Source organism: Nannospalax galili, unplaced genomic scaffold (genome assembly GCF_000622305.1).
Source record: "Nannospalax galili isolate Female #2095 unplaced genomic scaffold, S.galili_v1.0 scaffold102, whole genome shotgun sequence".
Classification (NCBI taxonomy): Eukaryota; Metazoa; Chordata; class Mammalia; order Rodentia; family Spalacidae; genus Nannospalax; species Nannospalax galili.
In genome coordinates, this window is record NW_008351958.1 from 1,730,257 (window position 1) to 1,757,639 (window position 27,383).

The 27,383-nt window shown below is 37.2% G+C and overlaps 1 protein-coding gene across 4 annotated transcripts in view; it reads right to left on the reverse strand.

Annotated features, from left to right (window-relative positions):
• Nucleotides 1-27,383, reverse strand: part of Eya1 (EYA transcriptional coactivator and phosphatase 1) — a 158,252-nt gene that overhangs the window by 88,771 nt on the left and 42,098 nt on the right. For all 4 annotated transcript variants that reach the window (XM_029553972.1, XM_029553971.1, XM_008848877.1 and 1 more), the window contains exons 8-9: nucleotides 11,964-12,046; nucleotides 11,375-11,561 (exon numbers count right to left, since the gene is read on the reverse strand). In XM_029553972.1, the coding sequence (XP_029409832.1) occupies nucleotides 11,375-11,561; nucleotides 11,964-12,046 (270 nt within the window). The remainder of the gene's footprint in view (nucleotides 1-11,374; nucleotides 11,562-11,963; nucleotides 12,047-27,383) is intronic.

Sequence of the window (27,383 nt, forward strand, 5' to 3'; positions counted from 1 at the left end):
AACTCAAATCTTAATACATGGTAAGCGATTTACTGACTGAGGTAACTCTACATTCCTGTTTTCTTCTTCTTCTTCTTCTTCCTCTTCCCCTTTCTCTTCCTCTTATTTTTAGTTTTAAATAGATTTAATTTCAGAATATTGCAGGGTTTTTGTTCTTCTTTCAATTATTTATTTCATGGGGCTTTTGGGTACTCCAACATTCCCCCCTCTGAAGAGGTAACCCTAAAATCTTTTAGGGATTAGATACAAGCTCCCAAATACTTTTGACATTTTTGGCCTTTGGAACAGAGTATGTTGCTAACAGTCCCAAGGACATTTTGACTTTTAGCCAAGAAACTGGGTACATTTCTTTGGGGTCTTTTTACCCTGACTACCTAGCCAATTCCTACCTCCTATTCTTATCACACCATCCTTTGAAGGGGTTACCCAAATTGCCAATAGGGAATAGGGATGCAGACCGCTCTGGCTTCTTCCATGCTGAACAGGGATGCAGGGTGAGGCAACTGGAGTACCCCTTCAGTGGGTCCATCTAAAAGACTCCCAAATTGCATACCTCATATCTAAGGGGAAAAGAAAGTTCTTGAATCATGAATAGGAGAAGTGAAGGAGAAGTAAAGGCAAGAGTAGTTAGTATTACAAGTTCTAGACCAGGATCTAGAAACAAGTCAGAACAGGGTGATTTTCAAATGTTCATATGAGAGTCCACTGGAGTTTCTTGACAAGTGTTTTAAAAGATTTTTTTTTCAGGAAAAGGAAAATGACACCAGGGGAGTGTGGCCTGCACAGGTCTGCTTGTCCCAGTTTTTGCAGTCAATGCTGGACAAAAACATATGTGGAGGTCAGTGGACAACTTGTAGGTGTTGGATCTCTCCTTCCACATTGTAGGGTCCAGACACTGAACTTAGGTCATCGGATTTAGTGGCAGGTGCCTTTACTTGCTGAGCCATGCCACCAGCCCTAAACAGTTATTTCTAAAGGAGTTTTTAGTTGATGGGTTAAGTCTATACAAGGAATATACCTTAGATATTTTCTCTACCTCCAAAACTTCTTACTATAGGTATGCAGATATTTCAAAATAAAAAAAAAGTTAATCTGTTATTGTTTTGTGAGAAGATGGATTCTGAGTTTCCTTTGGTTTCTATAATTTCATATAAGGGATGCTCAACCTGTATTATTTCTAATTTACAGAGAACTGATATATGCTGCATACTGGCATGCTCACAGTAAATGGCAGAATCAGGATTCAAACCCAAGATCAGTTAGCCCAACTCCAAATCCCTACCCACCATCTTAGCTTCTTTATATTGCATTCAAAGGAGTGTGTAAAAGGTGATCAGAGATATTCCCTGGCTGGGAGGTGGAGATGGGTGGAGAGTGGTACCCAGACAGTTATGATTGGAAAACAAGGTGTTATAGTCATTCCCAGTGAGCATTATTATATCAAAGGATTAGAGAAAATTGAGAAGCAGAAAGATCCCTGTAACTTAATACCTGATAATGTGTGTCCATAACTGATTCTACCTTCCTATTAAGTCTATGTTTCTTTCAATCAGTTGTTGGAAACTCAGAATCCATTTTCTCACAGAACAATAACAGACACAATTTCCAAAACATCTATGATCATGAAGTCAGTTAATCCAGATGAAAAAATTGCACATACATACAGTGTAAAGTTGTAGAAAACTAGATGGCAGCAATGCTGTAAAGTGAAAGGCAGTAACTTTTCTTAAATAATGGTACTAAAGAAAACCTTATTTTATTTTTAGGAGGAGGAGTTCTTGACACAGTTTCTGAATTAGTCATACATATTTTCAAAAATGTTATTCCACAATGTAGGAGGCTACGATGCTCACTCTCCTCCTACACTAGATGGCTTCTGTTTCACTTAATATAAACATCATTATCCCTACACTTAGTGTTCATTAACCATGATCTGTAAGTAGAGAAATGAAATAAAACAAGGGGGAAAAAGAAAAGGAAAGCTAGCAAGGAGGAGGAGACTGAGGAGATTCTTGAGGAGAAAGGGAAGGGAAAGGAAACAGTGAAGAGATGATGTGCAATTTCTTCCCTAAGTGAGCCATGAGAGGTCAATGAAAAAGGGAGAGTGGCGATGGAACAGACTTGAGAAGGTAAGACAGGAAAGTGTGTACAATAGGCTGCAAGCAAGCCACAAACTGACTTTAGTATTCAGAGAGAATTCTAAAATCCATGGTACTACAGATCACCTCCTAGTAACTTTTAGCCTGCATCAGTCAATGGGTATATGGCACTCTTTCAAATATCTAAGACATATTCAGCAGAATACCTCACTGCATGTGCCTCTACTGAGTGCTACGAATGACTAAAGAAAATGTCACATGGCTGCTGCCTTTCAGGATTCTGGTTACATTTTTAATTTTCTGTCCATTTGAGTCCTCAGACCCCAATGTCTCTGAGAAGCAGCATGCCTTACTGATTAAGAATGCAAGCCTGAGGGCTGGGGAGATGGCGTGGCAGTTAAGAGCACTTTATGCTCTTTGCAGAGGACTAGGGTTTGGTTTTTAGCACTCACATGGCAACTCACAATCATTTAAAAGTCCAGTTCCAGGGGCTCCAACACCCTCATCTGGCCTCCACAGGCACTGCATGCGTGGGTGCACTTAATACATAGAGACAGAACTCTCATACACATAAAATAAAAATTAATAAAAAGCACAAGTTTTGAAGCCAGGGAGCCCAAGCTGGCTCAGAGCAGTGGCACTGGCCTCGCCTTAGCTTTCTCCTCTGTCAAATAGGCAAATGGCCACAATCTCACAAAACTGAGTGAGCACTATTGATTTCATGTGTTAGAGAAAAAGAAAAAAAAATAATGGGGGAGGGACGTGAATTAGCTGAAAGGAGCCCAGGGTCTCAGAAGACCAAGGGAGGCTGACTCACCTCTGTGAACACTCTTGGGCCTTTTAAATTTTGTCCCATATTCCTGCTCAGCAAGCTTAAAACATTCATGAAACTCACTAAATTTACAAATCTAGTATCAAACTGGGAAGGAATCAAAGTGGTAACTGTCAATCCTACTTTTATTTAGCACTTAATCCAAGACCTATTAACTTCTAGCATTCAGGAAGTCCTTGGTTTGATTCCCTAGCTCTGTGCAAAACAAACAAACAAACAACCACCAAACTATCTGATCCCAGTTGAAAGAAGTGATAAACATGGATATCTTATGTCCTCTTCCCAGTCATCTCCAGTTACCATGGATCTGTATTGGTCCAACATGATGCTTAGTGTTTTATAATAGTTCAAATAAGGAATCAATTAATTAAGAAGGCCATTAAAATAATGAATGTTTGGGAAAATGAAGTTAATTATCTTAATAATATGTGGTTTTGATTATTTATATGACATGCATTACATATAAATATAATGAAGGATAATATGTTGGAATCCAATGTGGAACAACTGATTCTTAAGTTAGCCTCACTGCTGGTGAAATAATCAAAACTTTAGGCTAAGCCCCCGTGAGTCATGAAATGGGTAATTGCTAAGAGACTGAATTTTGCACTTCTTAGAGACAAAGTGCAAAATTCACAGGTGATAAAACTCATTTTTATTACATTTTGACAATATAATACAAAAAGTGGACTTTATTTCCATGCATTTTATAGTCTCATTAAGGGCAATACTGCGTGTCCTCTGGGGAAATGGAAAGGAAGAAAACAAATGCCATCAAGACACACAAAGCCAACAACCTAAAACAAACATCTGTTTCCCTTTCTCACATCTTAATAGCCTGGCTATTTTAGATACAAACATTTGTTTTGCTGACAAATGTTTCCAAAAAAGTTAGTTGAGATTCTTTGACTGAAATGGTTTATTCTTGAGCTGAACAAATTGCAAACTTCTCCAAGGCCCACAGGCATCTGTGAGAATGAGCAAGTGTGGCATGCAGATTTTCCTAGCCATTCGCTCACTACATCAAGGGGGCTGTATGCGTGTGCCTGCAAACCTCGGCATCATTTCCACAGTGAGCACTCACAGGCATGTCTAGACCTTGAGACAGACCCGTATTTCCTGCATTTATGGGGATGATGCCCAGCAGCTTAGCTTTTCATCCTGTCACTCCAAGTTCCTGAGTTCTGCTGCTTTGCACAAGAACTGTCCCATTTTTTAAATCTTTTGCTCTACTTTCTTGTGCCTTGGCAGGGATCAAAAAAGAAGCAGAGGGAACAAATGGTTTCCCATGCATATTGAATTCCCTCTTACACTGACTTTTCCTCTGTCATTTGAAATTCAATATTGGCAAGGTTCCTGCACATCACCTTAGTCACTAACTTGTCTGCACGTGGTCAGTGGGTGCGAAGGGTGATTTCTTGAACAATTTCTTTGAAAAACACACATTTCTTTGCTATTCACACAGAACTCATTTTTAGTAAATAAGAACTTGGTTTTTATTTCACATGAATTTAAAATGTGTTTTTCACCATGCACCCTTTCCCGTATCTCTGATCTGCTTTATTATATTTAAAAAATGTTGAAAGAGTCCTTTCCTAAGAATTCTGCCACAAAATTCTTACACTTACTACCAAATGCTTATTAACATTAAATAGCTAGCTATCTTTGGCATCCAATACAATAAAATCAACTCTGTAATGCATTCTCACTTTTGGTCGAGAATTAGAGCCTACCTTGTGGTGTGTTATAAGACTGTGTGATAATGAATGAAAAACTTTAGCCCAATAATAACATTTTGGTATATTTGACTATATATTATGATAACTATCATTATTAGTAAATGTTCTGAGAGAGTCCATACAAGAAATATGTTTTCAAGGCAAATTATTATGCACAGCATTTGGATTACAAGTGTGCATCCATATTTTGATTATAAAGATGTGTCACATGGTAAAGTATATTTTAAAGAATGCCTTGAGTGCTTTGAGAAAATCCAATTTATGTTTGAAGTTCTTTCATGATAGTACTTTCAAGTTGTTAAATTCTTTTAGCACTCTTTTGAAAAACATATATTTGATTATGTTGTTTTAAGAGTTCAAGATATTACCACTGACACCTAAAAAGTTAAGATGTAGCATTTTAATTTGGATTTTAGATAAAAATGAAAACACTCTAATTTTTCTCATCTTTCTACATTTTAAAAATGGAAGAAAATCAGAGTTACTAAATTAGTTTCTAAAAATAAATTTAAAAATGAGTGCTTTCCATCATTTAAAATGTAAGGTAATCATGATTTAATTATGACACTGTGCTAAGTTTGGGGTTGAGCAAGAAAGTACAGAGTTGATTTGGCTAGAAATTTCCTTTAATAGATAGTGAAGTTCTAATTTACCATCAATACCTTTCTTCACAAAACTAAAACACTTTCTCTAATGATAGTCTTTTCATTGATAAGAGGAATGACTGAGTAATTGTAGCTAGTGGTACGTACTGTATGCCATCAAAGTTCTCATATTTTCTCTCTTATAAATACAAACTGCACTGAAAGAGAGGATTTCAATGGGGAGGAAAATTAAATAAAAATACTTTGAAGTAAATTAAAATGAAAAGGAAGCACTTTTGAAATTTTGTGGTATATACCAACAGTGCTTAGGTGGAAGAAGATAGATCTTTGATCGGCTGGGCATGGTGGCACATGCCTTTAATTCCAGCACTTGGGAGGCACAAGTAGGTGGATCTCTTTGAGTCTGAGGCAAGCCTGGTCTACATAGGGAGCTCCAGGCCATCCAGGGATAGAAGGAAGGAAAGAAGGGAAGGAGGAAGAGAGGGAGGGAGAAAGATCTGAAATCAACCATCTAAGCTTTAGACTTCAGAAGAAAAAGAAAAGTGAGTGGAATCAAAAGTTAAAAAAGAAAATAATAAAAGTCAATGAAATTAAAAACAATTTGAAGGAAGTAAATAAAGCAAACTTTCTTTAAAAACATCAGTTAGCAATTTAGCAATCTGGTCTGGTTAACAATAAGAAAAAGAGAGGTTGGACAGATTGCTGATATCACAATGGAGGAAAGTTATCATTAGAAATCTTACAAATATTAAAAGGATAATAAAAACATAGCATGGGTCAGGAGCCCATTTATGCTTATAGTACTCAGGAGGCTGAGACAAGAGATCAGGAATGTAGGGCCAGCCTTGGCTATATATTTCAAAAAAGCAAAACAAGGGGCTGGAGAGATGGCTCAGCAGTTAAGAGCACTGGCTGCTCTTGGAGAAGCGCCCAGTTCGATTCCTAGCACCCACATTGTGGGTGACAACCATCTGTAACATCAGTTCCACGGGATCCAATGCCTTCTTCTGTCTTTCTTGGGCACTGCACGACACAAGTGCACTAACAGACATGAAGGTAATACACTCATATGCATAAAATAAAAATAAATAAAGCAAAAAATAATATTAGGAACAACCTTATGCTTAGATGAAATAGACCAATTTCTTAAGAGACACAGTCTACCAAAGCTGACATAAGGAAAGATAGGTAATTTGAACTGAAATATATATATGAAGCAATAATAACCATCCCAAACAGAAATCACCAGACCCAAATAAGTTCACTACTGAATTTTATCAAATAGTTAATGAACAAATGATTGAATCTTATATACTCTTCCAAAAACACAAGTAGAGGGAATGTTTTCCAGCTCACTCACTGAGACCAGCATTATGCTAATACTAAAACCAGACAAGGACACTGCAGGATATGAAAGCTGTAGACAAGTATCTCTCATGAATATAAATGTGAAGCTTCTCAGGAAAATGGTAGCAACTGAGTCCAAAATATACAGAAAGAATTATTTGCTAAAAGGAATTATACATCATGACCAAATGGGACTTATTCTAGGTATGTAAGGGTGGTTCATCCCTGGAAAATTAAATAAATGTAATCCATCACATCAGTAAGCTAAAGAAGAAGAGTCATGAATATTTCTACAGATGTGGAAAAAGCACTTGGCAAAATTTAAGAGCCATTCATGATCAACTAAAAACAGAAGAGACGTCCCCCACACTGATAAAGACCATGTAAAGAAGCCACCACTCATCTCACATCTACATATGGAGAAACTGGATGCTTGTCTCCTTAAGACCAGGAATAAGAAAAGGACACCCTCCCCAAAGCCCCTCTCCCATTTAATACCATCCTGGAAAGCCAAGGCAATGTGATCCGAAAGGAAAAAAAATATGGATTGTGAAGGAAGAAATATAACTGTCTTTGTTCATAAGTGACATTTGTCCACATAAAAACTATTAAAGAAATACCTAGCCCACCTGCCACCCCACAAAAAACCAGAAAAACAAATGCTTTTGAAATTAATACATGATCATAACAGGATTTAACATAACAGAGTAAAGTCTACAACTTGCTCATATGCTTCCATTTTTATCAGCACAGTGCAGGGAGGAGGGGGGAAAGAGATGCAAGTCTAAAATATTTACAAGAATGGATAAGAGGAGAAGTATAAAATTTGGATGAAAGAAATCAAAGATCTAAATAAATGGGGAACTATTCCATGCCCATGGTAACAAGATTCAGCATTGTTGAGATAACAAGTTTGTTTCAAGTTGAACTAGAAATTCAACTTAATTCCAGTTGAAATTCCAGAAACTCACTTTGCCAATATTGACAAACTGATTCTAAAGTTCAGCTAGAGAGACCAAAGGCTTCAAATAGCCAACATAATTTTGGAGAAGAACAAAATCACAGGACTGACGTTCTCTGACATTGAGACTTATTGTTTAGCTATAGTGATTAAGACAATGTGATGCTGGGGAGAGAATGAATAGATCAGTGGGACAGAATACAGAGCCCAGAAATAGATGCACATCAGTATAGCCAACTGATGTTTGATGAAGGAACAAATACAATACAATAAAGACAATAGTCTTTTCCATAAGTGACACCAGAACTAGGTAGTAGCATGTAGAAAAACTCTATGGCCTTACCTTACATCTTGCACAAAGATTAATTCAGTGCCTAACAGATGTAGATGTAAAACACAGGGCTATGAACCATGTAGACAGTAACACAAGTGAAAGTCTAGATCACCTTGGGTATGGCAATGAATTTTTGATGCATCAAAGATATGAATCAGAATCAGAAAAGATAAGGCAGATTTCATTAAAAGCAAAAACTCCTGTTTAAAAATAAATTAAAAAAAAAAACACTGTTAAAAGAAGTAAAACACATGTGCTGGATGAAAGTATTTGCAAATCATGTGTATCAAAGGGCTTATATCTGAAATATGCAAGAATTCTTAAAACTGAAGAGCAAGAAAATAAACTGATTGGAAAGCAACAACAGGTCTGATCAAGCACCTCACCAAAGATGACATACTGATGATGTCATCTTTGGTGAGGTGCTTGATCGTGTACGTGACGTGCCACTGAGGAACAGCAAATTAGAACAAGGTTCCACTGCAAACTGGTGAGAATGGCTCAGTCCAAAACACCAACATCATCAAATGCTGCCTAGGATGTGAAGTAACCGGAGTGTCGCTGGTGAGAAAGCAAGATGTTAGGCAGCTTGGCAGTTTCTCCCAGAGCTAAACAATTTCACCATACAATTCAGAATCACACTTCTGAGCATTCACCAAAGCTAAACATAATTTCACCATACAATTCAGAATCACACTTCTGAGTGTTCACCAAAGCTAAACATAATTTCACCATACAATTCAGAATCACACTTCTGAGTGTTCACCAAAGCTAAACATAATTTCACCATACAATTCAGAATCACACTTCTGAGTATTCACCAAAACAAGTGGAAAACTTACATGTGCCACAAACTCGTACTCAAGGAGTGTAGCACCTTTATTCATAATTTCCCCAAAGTGAAAGTAACCAAGGTTACCTCCCACAGGGGAGAGGGAGGTTAGTCTAGCTAGCTAAAGAGTAGACCTGAACTTTTTAATCCAATAAATCAGTTAAAATTCTTTCTCATTGGTCAGATAATTGTAAAGAGATCCTTACGTATCTGTAGGTGATGTGAATTTTGTTTTATTAAGATTGACAGTGCATGGCTAACAGACTCATAGATGAAAATGAATGCAAGGCACAGTCTTTAACTTTTTGGATTCAACTTTCACATTCAAAATTTGAGATGCAAGTAATATATCCTAATGTAGTATATATGTGTATCTGCAAAGGGGAATATAGCTTTCAGTGCTGAATTGTAAGCATATTAAAATAATTTTGGAACTTAAGAGTCATGGGTATGTTTACCTTTCATATAATATAGCAATACTATCTATTATGAACTTAGAAGATACGTTTTCTTCAAACAGCTTTAAAAATGTACAAGAAAAAAACAAACGGGTCTTTACATGTTTGCCTTAAAAAAGGCCTTGCCAGTTATCTTTATGTGCTCACTACATCAAAATCATCCAACGAGGGAACGGGACACCATGAAGGGAGAGGAGGGTTGCAGAAGTATTAATGACACAGAATAGCAGAAACCTAGTTGCATACCAGATCAGATAATAGCTACAGTGTATCTCTGATGATTACAGAATACCAACTTTAACCCAGTAGAGTATTTAAATTAAAAGGAAAACACACCTGAAATGATTTTAGTAAAATTAGACATTTATTACTCTCAATACTATTTTTTAATCTCGAAAGTCATTAGGTTATATTTATTAAATTATTCTAGCTAATTATTTAATTTAATGAGTTTATGCATCTTACCATCAGAGCTTCCTTTTCATTAAGAAGACAAACCTACAGGTTTATATAGGACTAGGAAGAAAGGCAAGTCAGTGCCTCAAAACTTTAGGCTGAATCCATAGCTTTCTTACTAATATTAAAAAACAAACAAACAAAACAAAACAACACAGTAGGAATTCTTAGAAATTTTAAAATGTTTCTTTTTTATGATATAGAAACTCAATGATTTTTTTACTCTTAACTATGGAAACTTATACAGGCCAATTAATAAACATTCATTTTAGTGAGAAACAGCAAATTTATAAGGAACCTGAAAAAATAGTATTTTTCTTTCCAAGTAAATTATATTCTATAGCCATTAAATAGTGAAATTGAAATCAGTGCAGACATCAGCTCAGTGCATACATCACCAAGAACTTTTAATGAAAACCAAGATTATTATTCACCTTTAAAGTGAAATCATTACACATATTGAAAATTATAACTTTATATTGTTTCCCATGTGACGTATTTTTGTGCTCAGAAAATAGAAAAAAATTGAGGGTTCCTATGATTTAGTATAAACAGCAAGAATTAACATGCTAGAAGTCTGTCACAGAGGCAAGCTTGTCCATGTAAGACCATTTGAACCTCACTTGTAACAATTAAAGTGCAGTCTAGCTCTCAGAATAGGCGAGGGGAAGAAATTCTGACTCTGGGGGAATAACTGGCCTTACAATCCATGAAATGAAAGACTTCGTTTTGTAGAATTAAGGCAAGGAGGTAAGAGGCATGAGAGGAAATACAGACACGTAAAAGATTAATTCAGGAAATTAAGCAGATAATATTTCTTGGGCTTGAGAGATGGCTCAGCATTTAAGCTTACAGACTGCTCTTGCAGAGGATCCAGAATTGGTTCCCAGCATCCACATGGTGGCTAACAACCATCCATAACTTCAATTCTAGGTGATCTGAACCTACTCCCCGATTCTGATCTTTGTGAGCATTGCATAACATGGGTGCACATACATACAGGCAGGCACTATTCTTATATACATAAAAATAAAAATAACAACTAAAATATTTTTAAAGATACTATTTACTTCTGGATAGAACAAACAAGTGAAGGGAAAGAAATAGCAAATACGTAATGTGGGAAAATATCCAGAGATGGAGAAGCTCTTATTTTCAAGAGTCATCAATAGGTAAAGTATGAAAAATGCCAACACCCAGATATGCTGTCAAGAAATTCACAGCACAGCCTGAAAGAGAGAAGGGGTGCTGGGGATTTCTGGTTTCTACAGGTAATACCTCAGTGATATTGATTATTTCAGTTTTCAGAAAATGCACTGCCTTGATGGAAAACATTATTACTGATAAATATTAAATTCTAAGTGTTATAATTTCTTTTGATATGCAATATGTGGTGTTGAGAAATTATTACTATATAGTTAGTTATTTCTAAGTATTTACCTAAAAACTATATGTACTATATCATGAAAACTGAGCAATTGTCAAATAAATAAAATCTCATGTTTTTAAAGTTTACATACCTTATGTTAATATTTCAAACAAATAAACAATAAATAAAGGTAATGCCATGATCATGCTATTCAATGTTGTTACGTATTTATGAAAATTCACTGAAATGGTGCAACCCACTGCATGAATTTATGGCCCTGGAAAAAATGCATTTAAGTATGAGAAATATAGCCTGCAGGACTCATAAAAAGCACACGCTTACCTGATGTGGGATCAGTAACTGCTTGACTTGTGATGCCGGATGGTGGTTCTTGGAGCTGGTAAGTGGCGTTGGTGGAAGGTGTAGCTGGGCTGGTGTTAGTGCTTGTCATATAATGTGCTGGATATGGTGAGCTGTTGTAATACTGTGCATACTGACCCTGGCCAAAGCTGGGGTAAGATGGATAGTCCTACCAAATTAAACCACAAAAAAGTAATCTGTCAGAATACTGCTGCCAGTGCTTACATTCAAATACAGCCATACATGTTTATGTTTAGATGTCTTTTATGAACTCATATAAACAAGCACACATTCTCTAAAGAGCCCTGACTTGCGAACAAATTTTATGCAAGGTTGTATACAGTCATTACATTTTCTATTCTATGACACAGCACTGGTAAACTGAAATAAATCTGGAAACCACACAACTCACCATAAATGACTGCTGAAGAGATTGTATAAAGAAAAAAGCAATTAAAATGCTTAAGAAAGCTCTCACTTTCAGTTTAGTATAAACAATTCTTTCTTTATATAATAAAATCATTTTTGTATTTAAAAATATTTCAGGAGTTAAACTGGCTTTTTAAATTACCTGCTGTGAACTGTTAAATCCAGAGGAATTTGTGAGTGAATTATTTCCTGTATATAATCCTGATGATGTTGTAAAACTGCTGCCTAAAACAAAGTGAAAAGAAATAGAGCTTGCTCAGTGGTGCAGGGCGAAGTGGCTGTAGGAACAAATCAGTTCAGTAAGGCGGATGGAGTTTGGTTCATCTTTAACACTGGTGTGGCTGCCACAAACACGATTTCATTTCTTAAAACAGTTGACCATTTTAATTTTATGATATTCTGAAGCTTAAAGAGTAAGGACATTTAAATTTCTGAGTGTAAGACTAATTTATATAACAAAGGTCAAAATTTTCATTTATATGAAAATACGGTTTTCTATTTCAGTCTGTAAACCACAGCAAAGTTTTCAAAAACTGCAAAAAAAAAAAAAAAAAAACCATAATGGGGGTCTTTCCTCCCTTGAAGCCCCTCCAACTCGCTGGAGTTTTTTCTCATTTTTCTTTAAATAAATTTTAATATATCTATGTTCATTCTGATCAAAATAAAATAAAAGGATCATATTAAGTGATCTTTGAGGTTCTTGCTAGTTCAGAAACTGTGTTGCTATTTCCAAGGACTTAAAATGTTTTTGGATGTCATTATTTATATAGCCATTATAATGGGCCATTGAGCAAGCTCTCATTTTATTTCATGGAAGAATAAATGGCAACATCTGAAAAATTTAATACAAAGAGTGCTGAGGAGAAAATTTATGTACTACCGTTTTGTCAATGACAGCATTCTATTGTTGGATGCCCCAGTTGTTCAACAATGAAGGGCAGCACCATGCACACACACCCTACCAGTGAACACAAGTTCCCTCCCTCACATCATGCATTGTGCTACTCTTGAGCACACGACTTTTGACGGTCTAACTGAACAAGGTTTCTGAAAAGATAAGATCAGAAATGAACAGTTGTGTTAAAATGGGGGTGTCATACAGTGTAAAATGAGAATTTAAACGGGCACATACTTCCTTGGGCTATTTAATGGCTAAGAACTTTTATGTACCATTAAACATGGAATTTTACTGCCAAGATTTTACTCCAGGGAGCTGCTTAGCGAGGGTGTTCCTCAACGTTGCCTCTGACATCAAAACATGGAACATCCCCATACCCTTCACATGTGTCACTCTCAAAATGGAATGCAGAATAGTTGACGATGTAGAAGTCACCTGCCTACTCTAAGACATAATTTCCTTATCTTCAATATCTTATTTCAGAGAACTCTTAAACACCAAATAAAGTAGTATTTCAGAAAGCATGTACCCCCTACACACCAAGGCAAGCATAATTATTGTTTATTGTAGCAAAGACTTTAAAAAGTCCTCATTGTATTTATATATCTTTTCCTGCTTTTCATTTTCCCAGATTAGACAGATATTACTTAATCCCTTTGCATATCTAAAATTCTTTGCTTATTTATTTATTAAGGATCTATGAACTTTAAAATCTAGATCCAAGAATTTCTTATTTTTTTAAGGGGGGAGGAACATATTTCCCAAGACAGTTTCAAATGTTCTTATCACACAGACTCATATTTGAGGTTTCTTCCTTTATACATTTCAGAAATACCCAATCTTCAAAGTTCCCAGAATACCTCTCTTGGCCAAAGAACACTCTTATAGTATTAATAGGCCAAACAACAGGGCTTCAAGCAACAGGCTTCCATGTTAGCATTCATTTACATATGACAATCACATACTCATTAAGTATTCATTAACTATCATGTTCACACTGATGATTACCCTGGAATGACATGATGACTAAGACATAGACTGGGATCTCACAGGATTTGATGATAATCACTCTTGATTTCTAAACACTGAATTTCACAGGCATGACTCATTGTGTATTTATACATCAGAGAATAAGTAATTAATAATGACATTTCAATATTTAAAAATTCATAAATAAAGAGCATTTAAAAATTCCTTCTGAAATAAAATCTAAACTTCTTCTGGTTAAGGGCATACTTTTCTTAACTTTAGCTATTATATACATTTGATAGGAAAAATTACTTTGGGTTATGACCTGTAACTTTCATTTAAACTATACATTTTTAGGTTATGACTTGCTACTTTCATGTAAATGACACATTTTTGGGCAATAAATACTGACCTCCATAATCCCTATCCACCAAGAAAATGAAAAAGATATAGAAAATGTATTTTTTAAATGGATGTTTTCATTCTATAAGTTATTCCCTGGAACAAAGTAGAAAAGACCATGGAAGCTGTATTGGCACATATAAGCCACGAGAGTACGACCAAGTAAATCACAGTTCACTGCTCCAAATGGTACCCAAGTGGCTTTCCAGACGTACTGCTACTTCTAAGACTACATAAGCTGGAAGCCAACATAAGTTATACTCATTTGCTGGCTGACTGCAGGCTCAGATTCCATTCCACTCAGTGTGCTGAAGCTGGAGTTTAATGGCACCCCAGTGGCCTCAGAGACTTAATGCAACTTCCAAAAGGATCCCGCTTGCTTCAGGGAGATATGTACCTCCTAGAGAATCAGGCTCAGGCAATACTCATTCCTGTTTTCAGAGCTTCTCAGGCAAACAGAGCTGTTTACTAGTCCGGGCTGAGAGCTTATGATGCCAGTCATTGTCTTCCTTCATTAGTTCCCTTCCTACCTTCAGCCCCCTCCAGCTCACTCTGTGAAGCGGCGGACTCTTTCTTTAATGGGTATGACAGATTTTGTCACTTCCCTACTTGAAAAGTAAATGCTGGTGGCTCCCTATTGCCTTCAGAATAAAAGTCAAAGTCCTTATGGGGTTTGTTTTTGAGGCCTTAGCTGGTCTGGTCCCTATTTGTCTTTTGGACTTGTTTGGTCTTTTCCTAGCAGTCCCAGCCCCACACTCCATATCCCTTTTCTAGCCATAAACTAGTGAATCAGCAGCATGTAGTTCTCTGAATACTGTTCCTCACAGCTCCTATTTTCTGCTGTCAATTACTGGCTAACCGCTATTGATCTTCCTCATTCAACATGGCCTAGAAACTCCCTTCCTCAGAAAGACCCCTTAGTGCCCCTCCTTTCCTCTGTCCCCATAAGCCTTTTCTTTACCCACCCATCCATCTACCTGCCTACCTATTAACCAACCTGTCCTTGTAATAGGTATGTGAGTATATGTGTACATTCACATCCGTGACCTACTAATCATTATTTTAAGCTACTGCTAATTAATCAGCAAAGTAACAAGAACTAATTGTACTTAAATTAGTCCTGCCCTATGAGAGTATATATGTGTGTATGCATACATGAGCTTATATGAACGATTCAATATTTCTACCCCATACATAAAACAGCCAGAGATTAGCAGATATGACAATATTTTTTAAAACAGTTAATACACATTGAGTAGGTATATGTTAGGAGTGTCTTCATCTTCCCCAAGCTTTATATGGTAGAATTTGATACTTTTCTTACATATGTTTATTGTATGGGTGCTTGTTCACATAAATGTGCACATGCCATAGCACATGTGTAGAGATCAGAAGACAACTTGTGGGAGTCTATTCTCTCCTTCTCCCAGGACCCAGGGACTGAACTGAAGTTGTCAGACTTGGTGGTGAGTACATCTACTGCTCAGCCATCTCACTGACCCATGACTTCATATTAGAGAGAGTGTTGATATTTCCATTTTCAGATTTTAAAAAATGTGTTAGGATAAGGCAGTATAGCTTCCATTGTGTGAAATGAACATTTACACAACATTGAACATTGTCTTCTCAATGTTCTCTTTCCTCATTTTTATATGTTCTGATGGACATTCACTAGCATTTTCCCAGGGGTCATTCTACAGAAGTGACAAAAGCAATTGATGTAACTTCAGACTTTCAGAGAACCTATCCTGACCCATACTCACCATCAAGCATTTTACCTCATCCTACTTATTGACTCTCATCACCCCATGTGGTGGATGCAGTCATAGTTCAATTCCCATGTGAAGAAAACAACCAGGATTATGAGAAGAGTGGCCGAGCTGACACGATCTAATGAGGCCATCCAACTTCAAACCTGAAGTCTCTCATCTCCATACACATTGCTTCTCAAAATAACAAGACTGCTTTCTTATATTTTTAACCCCTGTAATCAAAATACAGCTGATGAAAACCCCCAAGTCATTGGGAATCTGTGTTGAAAGGTACCTATCTGAGTCTCTCCCAGATCTAGGACTCTCAGCTACTGAGGTAAAGAGTTGACATATGAACCCATATTAACCCAACCAAGTCTTACTACTGTGTTTCAGCATAAAATCCAGTTGATGTTCTAGGGACTTGTGCAAAAACAAGTAATCAGGATAAGCTTTCTTTTTATACAAAGTAGTTATACCCTTCAAGCATTCAGAGAACATTCTCACAGCCCATTTGTATGGGGGCATTTGGGGTTTTTGAGCTGAGCTACAGATCATAGGGCATGAAAGGTCCCATAGAGATAGCTAGTCTGTGCAGACTTCAGTATCAAGACTACTAGACAGGCTTCAGAGAACTTCTGAACACAAATAGCAAAAACAAAACAGGAGCAACGATGGCCCTGAGAAAGTTTTAGCTTGTCAGCTGCAAACCTGCCTCCTACTCCACAAAGTCAGCAAGTAAGAAACATTTGTGTAGAAGGTTCTTGTATCCCAACCTGGATGCCATGGGGGAGACAGAGCATGATACAACCAGGAACTGCAAATCATCTTCATTAGGATCAATCATCTGAGAATCTCCTCAATTCATATAAGTCATTTATAACTTTAGGTCATAGAAATAAGCTTTAATGCTTAGAATTCCTGTGCCAAAGTGACATAGAAATATTTTTTTCTTTCTAGACATATGTGACTTTACATGAAAATTCACCTCCAAATATGTAAAATGTAGAAGAAATTTTGTATGATTTTATTTTATATGAAATCATGAAAATCGCCCAAGGTGGGAAGAATTCTCTCTTAGAACCCATCTCAGTCAAGGAAATCGGCAGAGGTTGGTTCAAATGATGCTCTAATATCTCTTGGGAGATCTGGGATTAAGTTGCACTCTAAGAGGGTGGCATGGAGCCACCTTTCTACCTACTAGTTAAATAAAATCTCACTTACATTGTTTACTACTGTGAAAAAAAATCAGACTTTTGTGATGGAAGAGAGACTCATTCTGAGAACAGAACTACTGGGGAAAAAATCTTTCTTTTTATAAAATCTGAAAAAGAAGAACATATTCTTTTCCTTCCCCTAAGCTCCTTCTAAAGTTAAGACTTTGTAGAGAGTAAGTAGATTATATATCTCTAATCACAGCGCAAAGCTTGGATCCATCAACATCTTAAAAGTTCCTCAGGCTCATGTGAACAACTTAAAGAAGCACAAGCTCGCACTGCCTCCTACTGAGGCACTAACACCTGAACAGGAAGTTGCTTCATCCAGGCTTGAAGCCTCCAACTAAACTGGGACAGAAACACACCTCACAGAAGAGTCAGACGTTCTGAAATGAAAAAAATAAATCCAAGAATCCTAATGTTCAACATATCAGTACTTGTAAAACATGGCACAATAAATGTTATGATTGTCCATCAAAGATGGCCAAGAGTGAGTGAGCTATAATAAATGTAAGGGTAGGTATGTTTTTCTGGGCCTGGAGAAGAGGGTTAGAGTTTAGGATGGAGACTTGGGATAGAACGCCAGGAGAGTCTATCTTATCAAAGCTCTTTCCCAAGCTCCCCATGCACAGTCTACTATGTTAATTCAGAATGTGGTCAGCACTGTTCTGAAAACTCACCTAAATCTTGCTCCTCTCCATCGTTCATTTTCCCCTTTCTTCAAGGCCAAGCTCAAGTTCATCTTTCTAATAACCTTCCTTGACTATACCTGTGTATACTGACTTTGCCTTCTGGGAACACTGGCTCACTAATAAATGATATCACATAGTTTACCTCTTCCCCAGACCAGTTCTGAACAAGTTCTTACTAGTCTTCTCTGCATCCTGAGTCCATTTTTTAATTTTGCTTGTGTATATGTTTGTAGTATGTATACATGCTTGCATGTCTGCAGAAGCATGCTGATTTGTTTCTGGCTAAGTTAAAGGTTAATTTCTAAAAATTAATTTTCAACAAAGATAATAATAATACATGTTACAAAAAGTAGTTTTTTTCCATAAGAGGAATGGGAAAATTTTGATATTACATGTGAAAGAATGAATTATACCCCTTTCTCTATCATATATTATTACACTTAATGAAAAAAATAACCTTTTCTAACATGTATTATTGTTACTTTTGTTGAAAATTGCCTTTAAAAATTAGAAGACATCATTACATATTCTACACATGTGTCAAACTGTCAAATTATGCATTCCATAAATTTGTATAATAAAAATAGATGCATGAAAGAGAAACAGATCATAATCAATTTTAGATTATTAGCACCATATAGAAGGAGTTTATATTTTTCTTAATCCCAAAGAAAAATATTCAATATAGCTTTAGATCAAATCAAATTTTAAGTTGATTAAGTAGCATGGATTTTGAACTGCTCATAAAAATCTCATGATTTGAATTCTGAGTCTCAACAAAGATGGTTCAGGGACTTTAAAACACCATCCCACATAATCATTCTTGCTTAATGTTAACCTGTTTGGTCCAGCTATTGGCAACCTAACAGAAATGAACCTTCCAGTGTGGTCACGGACCCAAGAAGCTATTCACCATTAGCTTAAATACCGATGTCATGTCACATGTGTATTAATAAAACTAAGTCTTTCTTGCATATGAAAAACCCCAAATTCAGAATGAAATAGTGTCCCAAGTTTTTATTTTATTTTGAATTCATTATTACATATGGAGAAAAGGGGTAAAATTTCATTCTTTCACATGTGCCTATCAAAATTTCCCCATACCACTTACTATATTTTTGTTATGCTCGTTGAAAATTAGTTGATTAGAGATGCATGGATGTATTTCTGAGCTCTCTGTTCTATCCCATTGATCTATATGCTTGTTGTAAAGTCCAATACCATGGTGTCCTGGTCACTATAGCTTTTCAGCATATTTTGAAGACAGGTGCCCCCAACTTTGCTCTTTTTTGTTTAAGGGTGCCTTTACCCACATCTTATGATTTTAGAAGAGTACATTTACATTTCAGTATTTCTACACCTCCAGTCTCAGGTTATTTCCAATATCACTAAAAACATGAGCTAATACCCTTGTCTTTACCCAGGAAAGGCAGAGGACAAAGATCTCCCTGAACACTGTTTCTTGGTTAGAGAGTGATTATTTCCATGTCTGGCTTACTGTTTTCTAATCTACCATGTAAAATCTTTTAGATTTTCTGAATCAGTAATGGTGATTGGGAATGGAATGAAGATATCCTAAATGGAAATTAGATATTCTAAGGAGTGGAATTAATTTGGGGTTACACAAAAATCAGAGACGTACCAGGAATAGAGAAAAATGACACAAAAGAAATTCAGTAAGTAAACATGGAAACAAACTGATTTGTTTCTAATAGACTTCAGTATCACTCTTTCATTAGGCAGGAAAATTACAGAAGTCATCAGGGGTAGTATATCACAAGACTGCTTTCTTCTTGGCACTGTGAGAGGCTCCTACAGCGAAATGGTGGGAACCTTGTCAACCATAGCCAACAAGAAACAGTGTTTCTGGAAGGTCCTGTACAGGTCTCCTGGTTCCATAAGTGCAAGACAACTGTAGTTTTAAAACACACCAAAATATTCATTAAAATGTCTCTACTATTTTTTTCTTAAGAAGAACACAACCTATGCTGATTTTTGCTTTGTGTGCAATTTTACCTGGGGAATACTGCCCATCTATAACTTCAAAAAGCTTTAAATAAAAAAGTAGCATATAGGTCAAAGGTCTACTTCACAGAGAACAAGAACTCACATTAAAAAACAGAATCCCAGCCAGCATAAGAATGCCAGAACCTGCTGGGGCCTTCTGTACTTCCCATGTTTTAGAGCGTTTTCTAGCACTTACTCGGCAAGCAGGATGCTGTCTGTCCCCTGTGTATTTTCATAGAAGTCCATTTGCTTTCCTTCCCTGGCCTCTTTGCTATGGGCTATGTCCATCATCGGGCACAATCTCTGCGGCAGAAGTTAGCACAGGTCCATGGGGAAAAGCCTCAGAAAGCCAGATGGGCTATTGAAAACCAGGGTTTCCCCTTCCATAGAAGATGGATCTTAATGGACCAAGTTTCCCTTTTTATCCCAGTTTATTTTCAAAGAGAAGTTTTTACTTAGGTAATAAAGGCTGCAGTCCATTCATCTTTCTTGATATATTTCTATATATTTTAACTAAAAACAACTCATACAGACAATAAAATTGGTAATGGTCACAAATTATTGCTATCGCTAGATTTCAAGGGATTTCCATATAATTTTCAACACTTGAAATAACATAAGATGCCAAAAGAACTGAAATGGAATGTTACTTTTTAAAAAACCAACTTAGCAAAAAAAAAAAAAAAGAAAGAAAGGGGGAAAAAAAAAGATGTATAAAAACCCAAAAAGTTAAAACTAAGTATGAGGAGTCGGCAAAAGCAATTAAAGCAATTAGGGGGAAATTTGAACCTTCAGGGAGGTGGGGCTCCAAAAAAGAAAGAAAGAGGGAAAAAAATAGATGTATAAAAAGCCAAGAAGTTAAAACTAAGTATGAGGTGTCTGGCAAAGCAATTAAAGCAATTATGGGGAAAATTTGAACATCAGGGAGGCTGTGCTCCAATCCCAACCCTATCATGTCACTTTACACCAGAAAGTGCTGTTCTCAAAAGCTTTAATAATGGGGTTTTCTTAAGGTTTATTATGTATTTTCCTAAAATCATATCTTTAGGAATAATTCCTTTTGAAAAACACCCTTTCTATGGTGAACAACTTTAAAGTTTAACAGTTCATTTAGTTGATGCTTCTGAGGTTGGGAATGACTGAAATCTTGGGAAAGTTCAGCTGTACATCTAAAGCTCTAGACAGAAGATCAAAGACACAAGAATGATGTTCTTAGACCATTCCCACCTCATCCTGAGCTTTGCGCATGCGAAGAGCAGGAAGATGCAGCCTGGTGTGCCCTTTAGCAAGCCTCTGCCATGATTTATTGTTTCACCTCACTAGTTTGAACCCCAATCTCTTTAGCAGAACAAACAACATTACACACAAAGGAGACTTAGAACTCATGTTTTGTTTTTTTTCTACATGAGAGTAATGATGCTTAAAGAAAAATAAACACAGTAAAGTTTCTGGGAACTCTAGGGTTAGTGTGCTTATCATTGGAGCCCCTCCCATGTCCCAAGGCAAATCCTGACACCCTCCCTGGAGTAGAATGACAGGAATGTCCCACAGTTCACAGGGCAATGAAAATCCCAGGAAGGCTTTCTATACCTCCATGATAACCCCAGATCCTCCAGGCAGATCTGTCTTCTAAGATGAACACAGATTATTTTAAATACTAGGATGATAACTAACTGAATATGTACTATGTGAAACCCAAACTCATTCCTAGGAATGATGCTCACTAGATAGTCTTTGTGGATAATAACTTCTTTCATTGAGCCATAGAGCTCTCCATCACTAACAAAAATTTGTATGTTTTAGACAAACTAATTCTTGATACTGGAGATTAAAATATGAATGGAAAGCTGAGCAAGGTAGCATACACCTTTAATCCAAACAGAAGCAGGAGGATCTCTGTGAGACTGAGGCTAGTCTGGTTTACATAGAAAAATTGCAGGCCAGCTGAGGCCTGGACAGAGAAACCCTGTCTCAAATTGAAGATGGTCCCTTCCTTCAACAGTCTAGAATCCATGGAACTAAGCTGCTATGGAAAAGCAGCTTCCCTTAAAGCTGAGCCTTAGCGAGATAAGTGACTACTTTAATTTTCATAGCTTTTATGTGTGTCTGACAGCCATTTGTGGCTCAACTTTATTCTTCTTTACCTCAAAGAGACCACTGAGAGAGATTTCACTTTCCCCAAAACATAGCTTTTAGGGTTCTATGCTAGACAGAATCAACAGTCTACATGGTAGTTGGGGTTTAAGCAACTAGAAATATCAGCAATAGTTCAAGTTCGAGTGTTTTAACTAAATATATATAACTAAAAGTGAAGAAACAAATGTTTCTAGAATTCCTAGCAGATAGCCTGGGAAACTGATCAATGAATCACAGGCGAATAGCTTCACTTAAGTGGTTTTCTTACTCCCAAATAGACCCAGATGTGTGCATACTTGTGCATATGCACATGTATATACACATGCACACATACACATGAAAACACACACACACACACACACACACACACAAATATATGCCCTTTACTTTGGCTGCCAGTATCTTCTGATAAATGAACATCACTGCAAATTCTATCAGTGCTTTCTGCACAGTTGACCTAAGGCCCTCCAGGTTCCTCTGTCACTACCTAGCCATCCTCTTTAAGCCTGTTCATCTATAAAAGGTTTGCCCAGCGCATGTAGAGAAAAGCCTCTTCAGGTCATTCTAAGTCTTCTCCCAGAAACACTAAGAACACTGGTGGACAGGAAGAGGTCAAAACAAACAACAGGTGTGGACTTTATTTTCTCAGGGCAAATTCTATAGCTGACTGAGAATAAGAACAACTATATCTTCCTCAGTTGAACTTGTTTCTAGTCTTTCACTAGATATGCAAAATAAATAATCAAAACATAAAGAATTGTGCAGTAATCTAACAGCAATGGTAAAACTATCAGATTTTCCAGACAGATTTTTATTTCATGGAATTTTAAAGTGCACATGAAACAAATAATTTGATACTGAAAATTTCAAGTGCCACAGACCCAGAAGCCTCCTACCATGCCAAAAGTACTGAATAGCAGAGCAGGAGAGGCAGAAGGACACTCTGGGCTAGCTGAGGGTACCTAAGAAGGCTGGCCCAGTGCAACAGGGCCCACAGTACAAAAAAGCCACAACTGACAAATAAATGTTACCTAAGAACTCTGAAAGGGTTAAAGCACAGACAAGGGTGAGAAATGAGTTATCTAAAAAAATTTCTAGAGCTTTTTGAGCCTTAAAGTAACCAGTTGCAGAGTTAATTATGTACAATGCAATGTCTGTGCTTCAAGATCAAGTCTGGTCTGTAGAAGACACAGACGGTTCAGGCAGCCACATTTAGGATTTAAAAAAAATATTTTATTTATTATTTTTACTTTATGTGTATGAGTGTATTGCCTGCATGTGAGTGCACTTGTGTCATGCAATGCCATGGAGGTCAGAAGAGGGCTTCAGATTCCCCTGGAACTGGAGTTAAGGATGGTTTGTAGCAGTCATGTGGGTGTTGGGAATCAAACCCTGGTCCTCTGCAAGAGCAGTCAGTGCTCTTAACCACCGAGCCATCTCTCCAGCCCTACATTTAGGATTTTGTAACAGTAAGAGCCTCCCACATTAGTGTGCAGACATCACGGCAGGATGAGACAGTGCACACCATTCTCTCAACTTCAAGTAGCCATCCTTGAGTAGCTGTTCATATCATACAAGCTAAATGAACTGCTAAATTAATACATTCTTCAGGATTCTCAGTTTTCTGTTCTAAAGATACTGTTCAGAGTTCTTAGAAAGAGAAAATGAGATGGAACGCATGAAATAATTAGGATAATCCTTGCATTCTGTTCTAGAATAGACTATTAAAAGGGCTCAATGAATATCCGATGCTATTTTATTTTCTGCACAGGTACTAGAGTTTTCCACATAGCAGAGTTTGTTACATACCCATCTTTCCCTGCTTTATTTTTGTTTACTTGAGAATCAGTCTTGATACTGATACTGTCTTGCTACTGGTATGCTATAGCCCAGGTTAGAACACAAAGCAATCCTCTTGCCCCCGCTTCCTGGGTTTGGGGAGTAGAGGCATATACCACCATGTTCAGTTTTTCCTAAGCTTCTGAATTATAAACAATGTTTAAGTTACTGAAAACTTTTTTCCCCCTATATTCATTCCTTGCTCTCAAAGCAGAAATGTGGCTTCAAGGGTGACTGAGACACAGGGCATAGACTCCATCTCCCTCTCACCACTGTGAAGATCATTTATTTCTTTGCCAATGGCTCTTCTGTTTCCTGCTTGTCCTGATCGCTAAGACCTATCACCATGGCCACCGATGCATTCTTTTCTCTCTTCTGATTCGCTTCTTGTTGCCCTTGGCTGCTTTCACTGCCCACTCCCAGCAAAACCTTTTGTATCATGTACAAGAACAGTGACTTCCTTTGACAGCAATTTTCCTTCCATGCTAGACAGTAATTAGGTATATCTGTTTGTTGTACTTTTCTGTGATTTTTTTTTTCTTTACTGAGTTTCTTGAGGTTCTCTTTGTTGGTTAAAACATTTAGAAACTCCCATTTTGTCATACACAGTAAACAATCATATTTCATATATGTGCACATATACACAAATATATGTGTATTACACATAAAATATACATATATACTCCACCGCTTTTTATTTATTTTTATTTTATGTGTATGAATGTATTGCCTGCATGTATGTATGTGTACCCACCATGTTGTGTAATGCCTGTGGAGGTCAGAGCAGGGCGTTGAATTCCCCTGGAACTGGAGTTACGGATGGCTGTTAGTTGCCCTGTGGGTGCTGGGAACCAAACCCAGGACTTCTGCAAGAGTAAGCAGCCAGTGGTCTTAACTGCTGAGGCATCTCTCCAGCCCCCATCCCATCTCTTCTATTACCTCTCATTGGAGGTTATAGAGGCATTCAGATAATGCTTCCAATCTGGAATTATCACAAAAAAGACCATAATCCAAATAATTAAAATAACAGTCACCTCATCACCACCACAGTGGAGCAGAATGAAGTCACCACTGGAGTTTTCACCATGTGGCCCATGCTGGTCAGAGTGATTTGCACATACAAATCCCAGTGCCACTCCCCTTTTCTCTGATGGGAGCTGGCATCTGGTATGCATCCAGGATGGAGATGAAGTCAGATGGCATGGCCAGAAGCACAAGGAGATTCCGGCTCTAGAACTATACTCTATTGAGGTGCAAGTTTTCACTTCACCTTGACACCAGTCCTTCTGAGTCTGAAAGCATCGGGTGAGGTGACTGTCATCAGTTTTCTTCAAATCAGTCAGCATAGTATTTAGAGAAAGTACACACCATGCTTTTTGGCTTGAGTCATCTGATCTATTGAAGTATTTCCTCTATTACTATGGAATCCTAGCGGCTAACCCAGCAGTCATCCTATCTTATATTTTAAAGGTTAGAAAGATCTTCCTAAGGAAGAAAACCAGGAAAAGATAACTCTCAGGTCACTAAAATATATCCGACCCATTTTCTAGCTACCAGGTAAATATTTTCCGTGTTAGAAATCAAACCCAGGTCTTGCATGTGGTAGGCAAGCATCCTCTCACTGATCTACTCTCTAACCCAAGGTAAAATTAAGATAAGCATGAGAGCTATATGATTCATTAAGTATTAATACGAATTGAAGAATTTTGAAAATAGTTTTATATATCGCAACAATATTATGAAATGTATACTGGGGACTGGAGAGACGGCTCAGTGGTAGAGAGTGCTTGCTACTCTTGCAGAGGACTGGAGCTTGCTTCTCTCAGCACCCATGTCGGGCATCTCTCCTGTAACTTCAACTTCTGAGGATACCACACACTTTTCTGGCCTTGACATATACCTATGTGCATATACCCACACACAGACACACACATAGAAACACAATAAAAAATAAATCTTTTTAAAAACATGTATTGAGGACTGAAGTGATGACGCAGCAGTTAAGAGCACTGGCTGCTCCTCCAGAGGACCTGGGTTTAGTTCTCAGCACCCACATGATGGCTAAAAACCACCCATAACTCCATTTTCAGGGAATTCAACACTTTCTTCTAGCCTCCCTAGCCTCCATGGGCATTACATGGCTTACATACATGCAGGCAAAATATTCATATACATGATAAATAAATAATAAATAAAAAAACAGAAACAAAATCATGTATTGAAAAGATATTTAGGTTGGGTCTGGTGGCACATGCCTGTAATCCCAGCACTTGGCAGGCTGAGGCAGGAGTATTAGGAATTCAAGTCCAGCCTGGGATACATGACACATCTTTGATTAGCCTTGGCTATATAGTAAGACTCTTCAAAAAAAAAAAAAACTGTAAAAGCAAGCAAGCACCAAAGATGCTTAAAAGTGCTTAAAAGTCAACAGACTTCCACAATCAGGCACACAAAAGTAAACGAATAATGATAAAGTATTTTTCACATTACATTTAAGAGGTAAGAAGTATATTTTAGGAGTTAGATAAATGGCTCAGTTGGTAAATGGCTCAGTTGGTAAAGTGCTTGCTGTACAGGCATGAGGACTTTAGTTCAGATTCCCAACACAGATGTACAAAGCCAGGCACAGCAGCACACGTCTGCAATCCAGTGCTGTTGTGGACATGGACAGGTAGATCCCTGGAGCTCAATGGCTACCAAGCCTAGCTGGATTAGGAGTTTCAGGTTCAGTGAGAGACTCTGCCTCAATTAGCATTGGTAGGGAGCAATTGAAGATGATACCTGACATTGACCTCTGGCCTCTGTGTGCATACGTACCTACCCACACAAACAGATACATAAGCAAGCAATCATACATACACACGCAGAAAATGAAACCAAGAATTATTTTAATTAGAATGCAATTCTATGCCCAAAGCTTGCCATATGCATTCCATGGTATACTGTATACTACGTTTAATCCTTATTTGTACAAGTTATATTTTAAGTTAAATAGTGTACTCTCATCTAACGTGATATATACAAGTCACATTATATCATATTATATATAACAATCTAAAATTGAATGAACTACCAGCAAAGAACTATCCATATGAAATAATACCTCAGTCACGGAAAATGGGTACTAAAATCCCATTTGAAAAATCAGTAGAATAGGGACTGCACAAAAACAAAAATAAGCTTTTATCACTACTGAATTAGCTATGATAAAATAAAACCTATACATATGAAAACAGTGCCTCATTCCATGCTATACATGGCCTTATTTCTTCCAAAAATAGTTATTTTGCCTCCACATTTTCTTCTCCCCTCCTTTATGTGCACTCCTCCACTCTAGCACATGCTATGCTCTGATAGCTGGTTGTTGGTCCTCTGATGAGCTGCCTGCTCCATAAGCTTTGGTATGGAAGAAGAACAAGATCAGGAATTCTGTACTATGATGCAGTTTGCACATCCCTTGTCCAAAGATCCAGACTCCAAAACGCTCCAACATTTGAAGTATTCCCATGATGCCACAAAAGGAAAATTCTACCCTTGCCTCATGCAATTGGATACAGTAAAAATCATCATGCTAAAGAGGATTTTTTTCTTAAATTCAAATAAAATTGTCCTAAAGCTTCAAATAATTACTGAATTTCATATATATATATA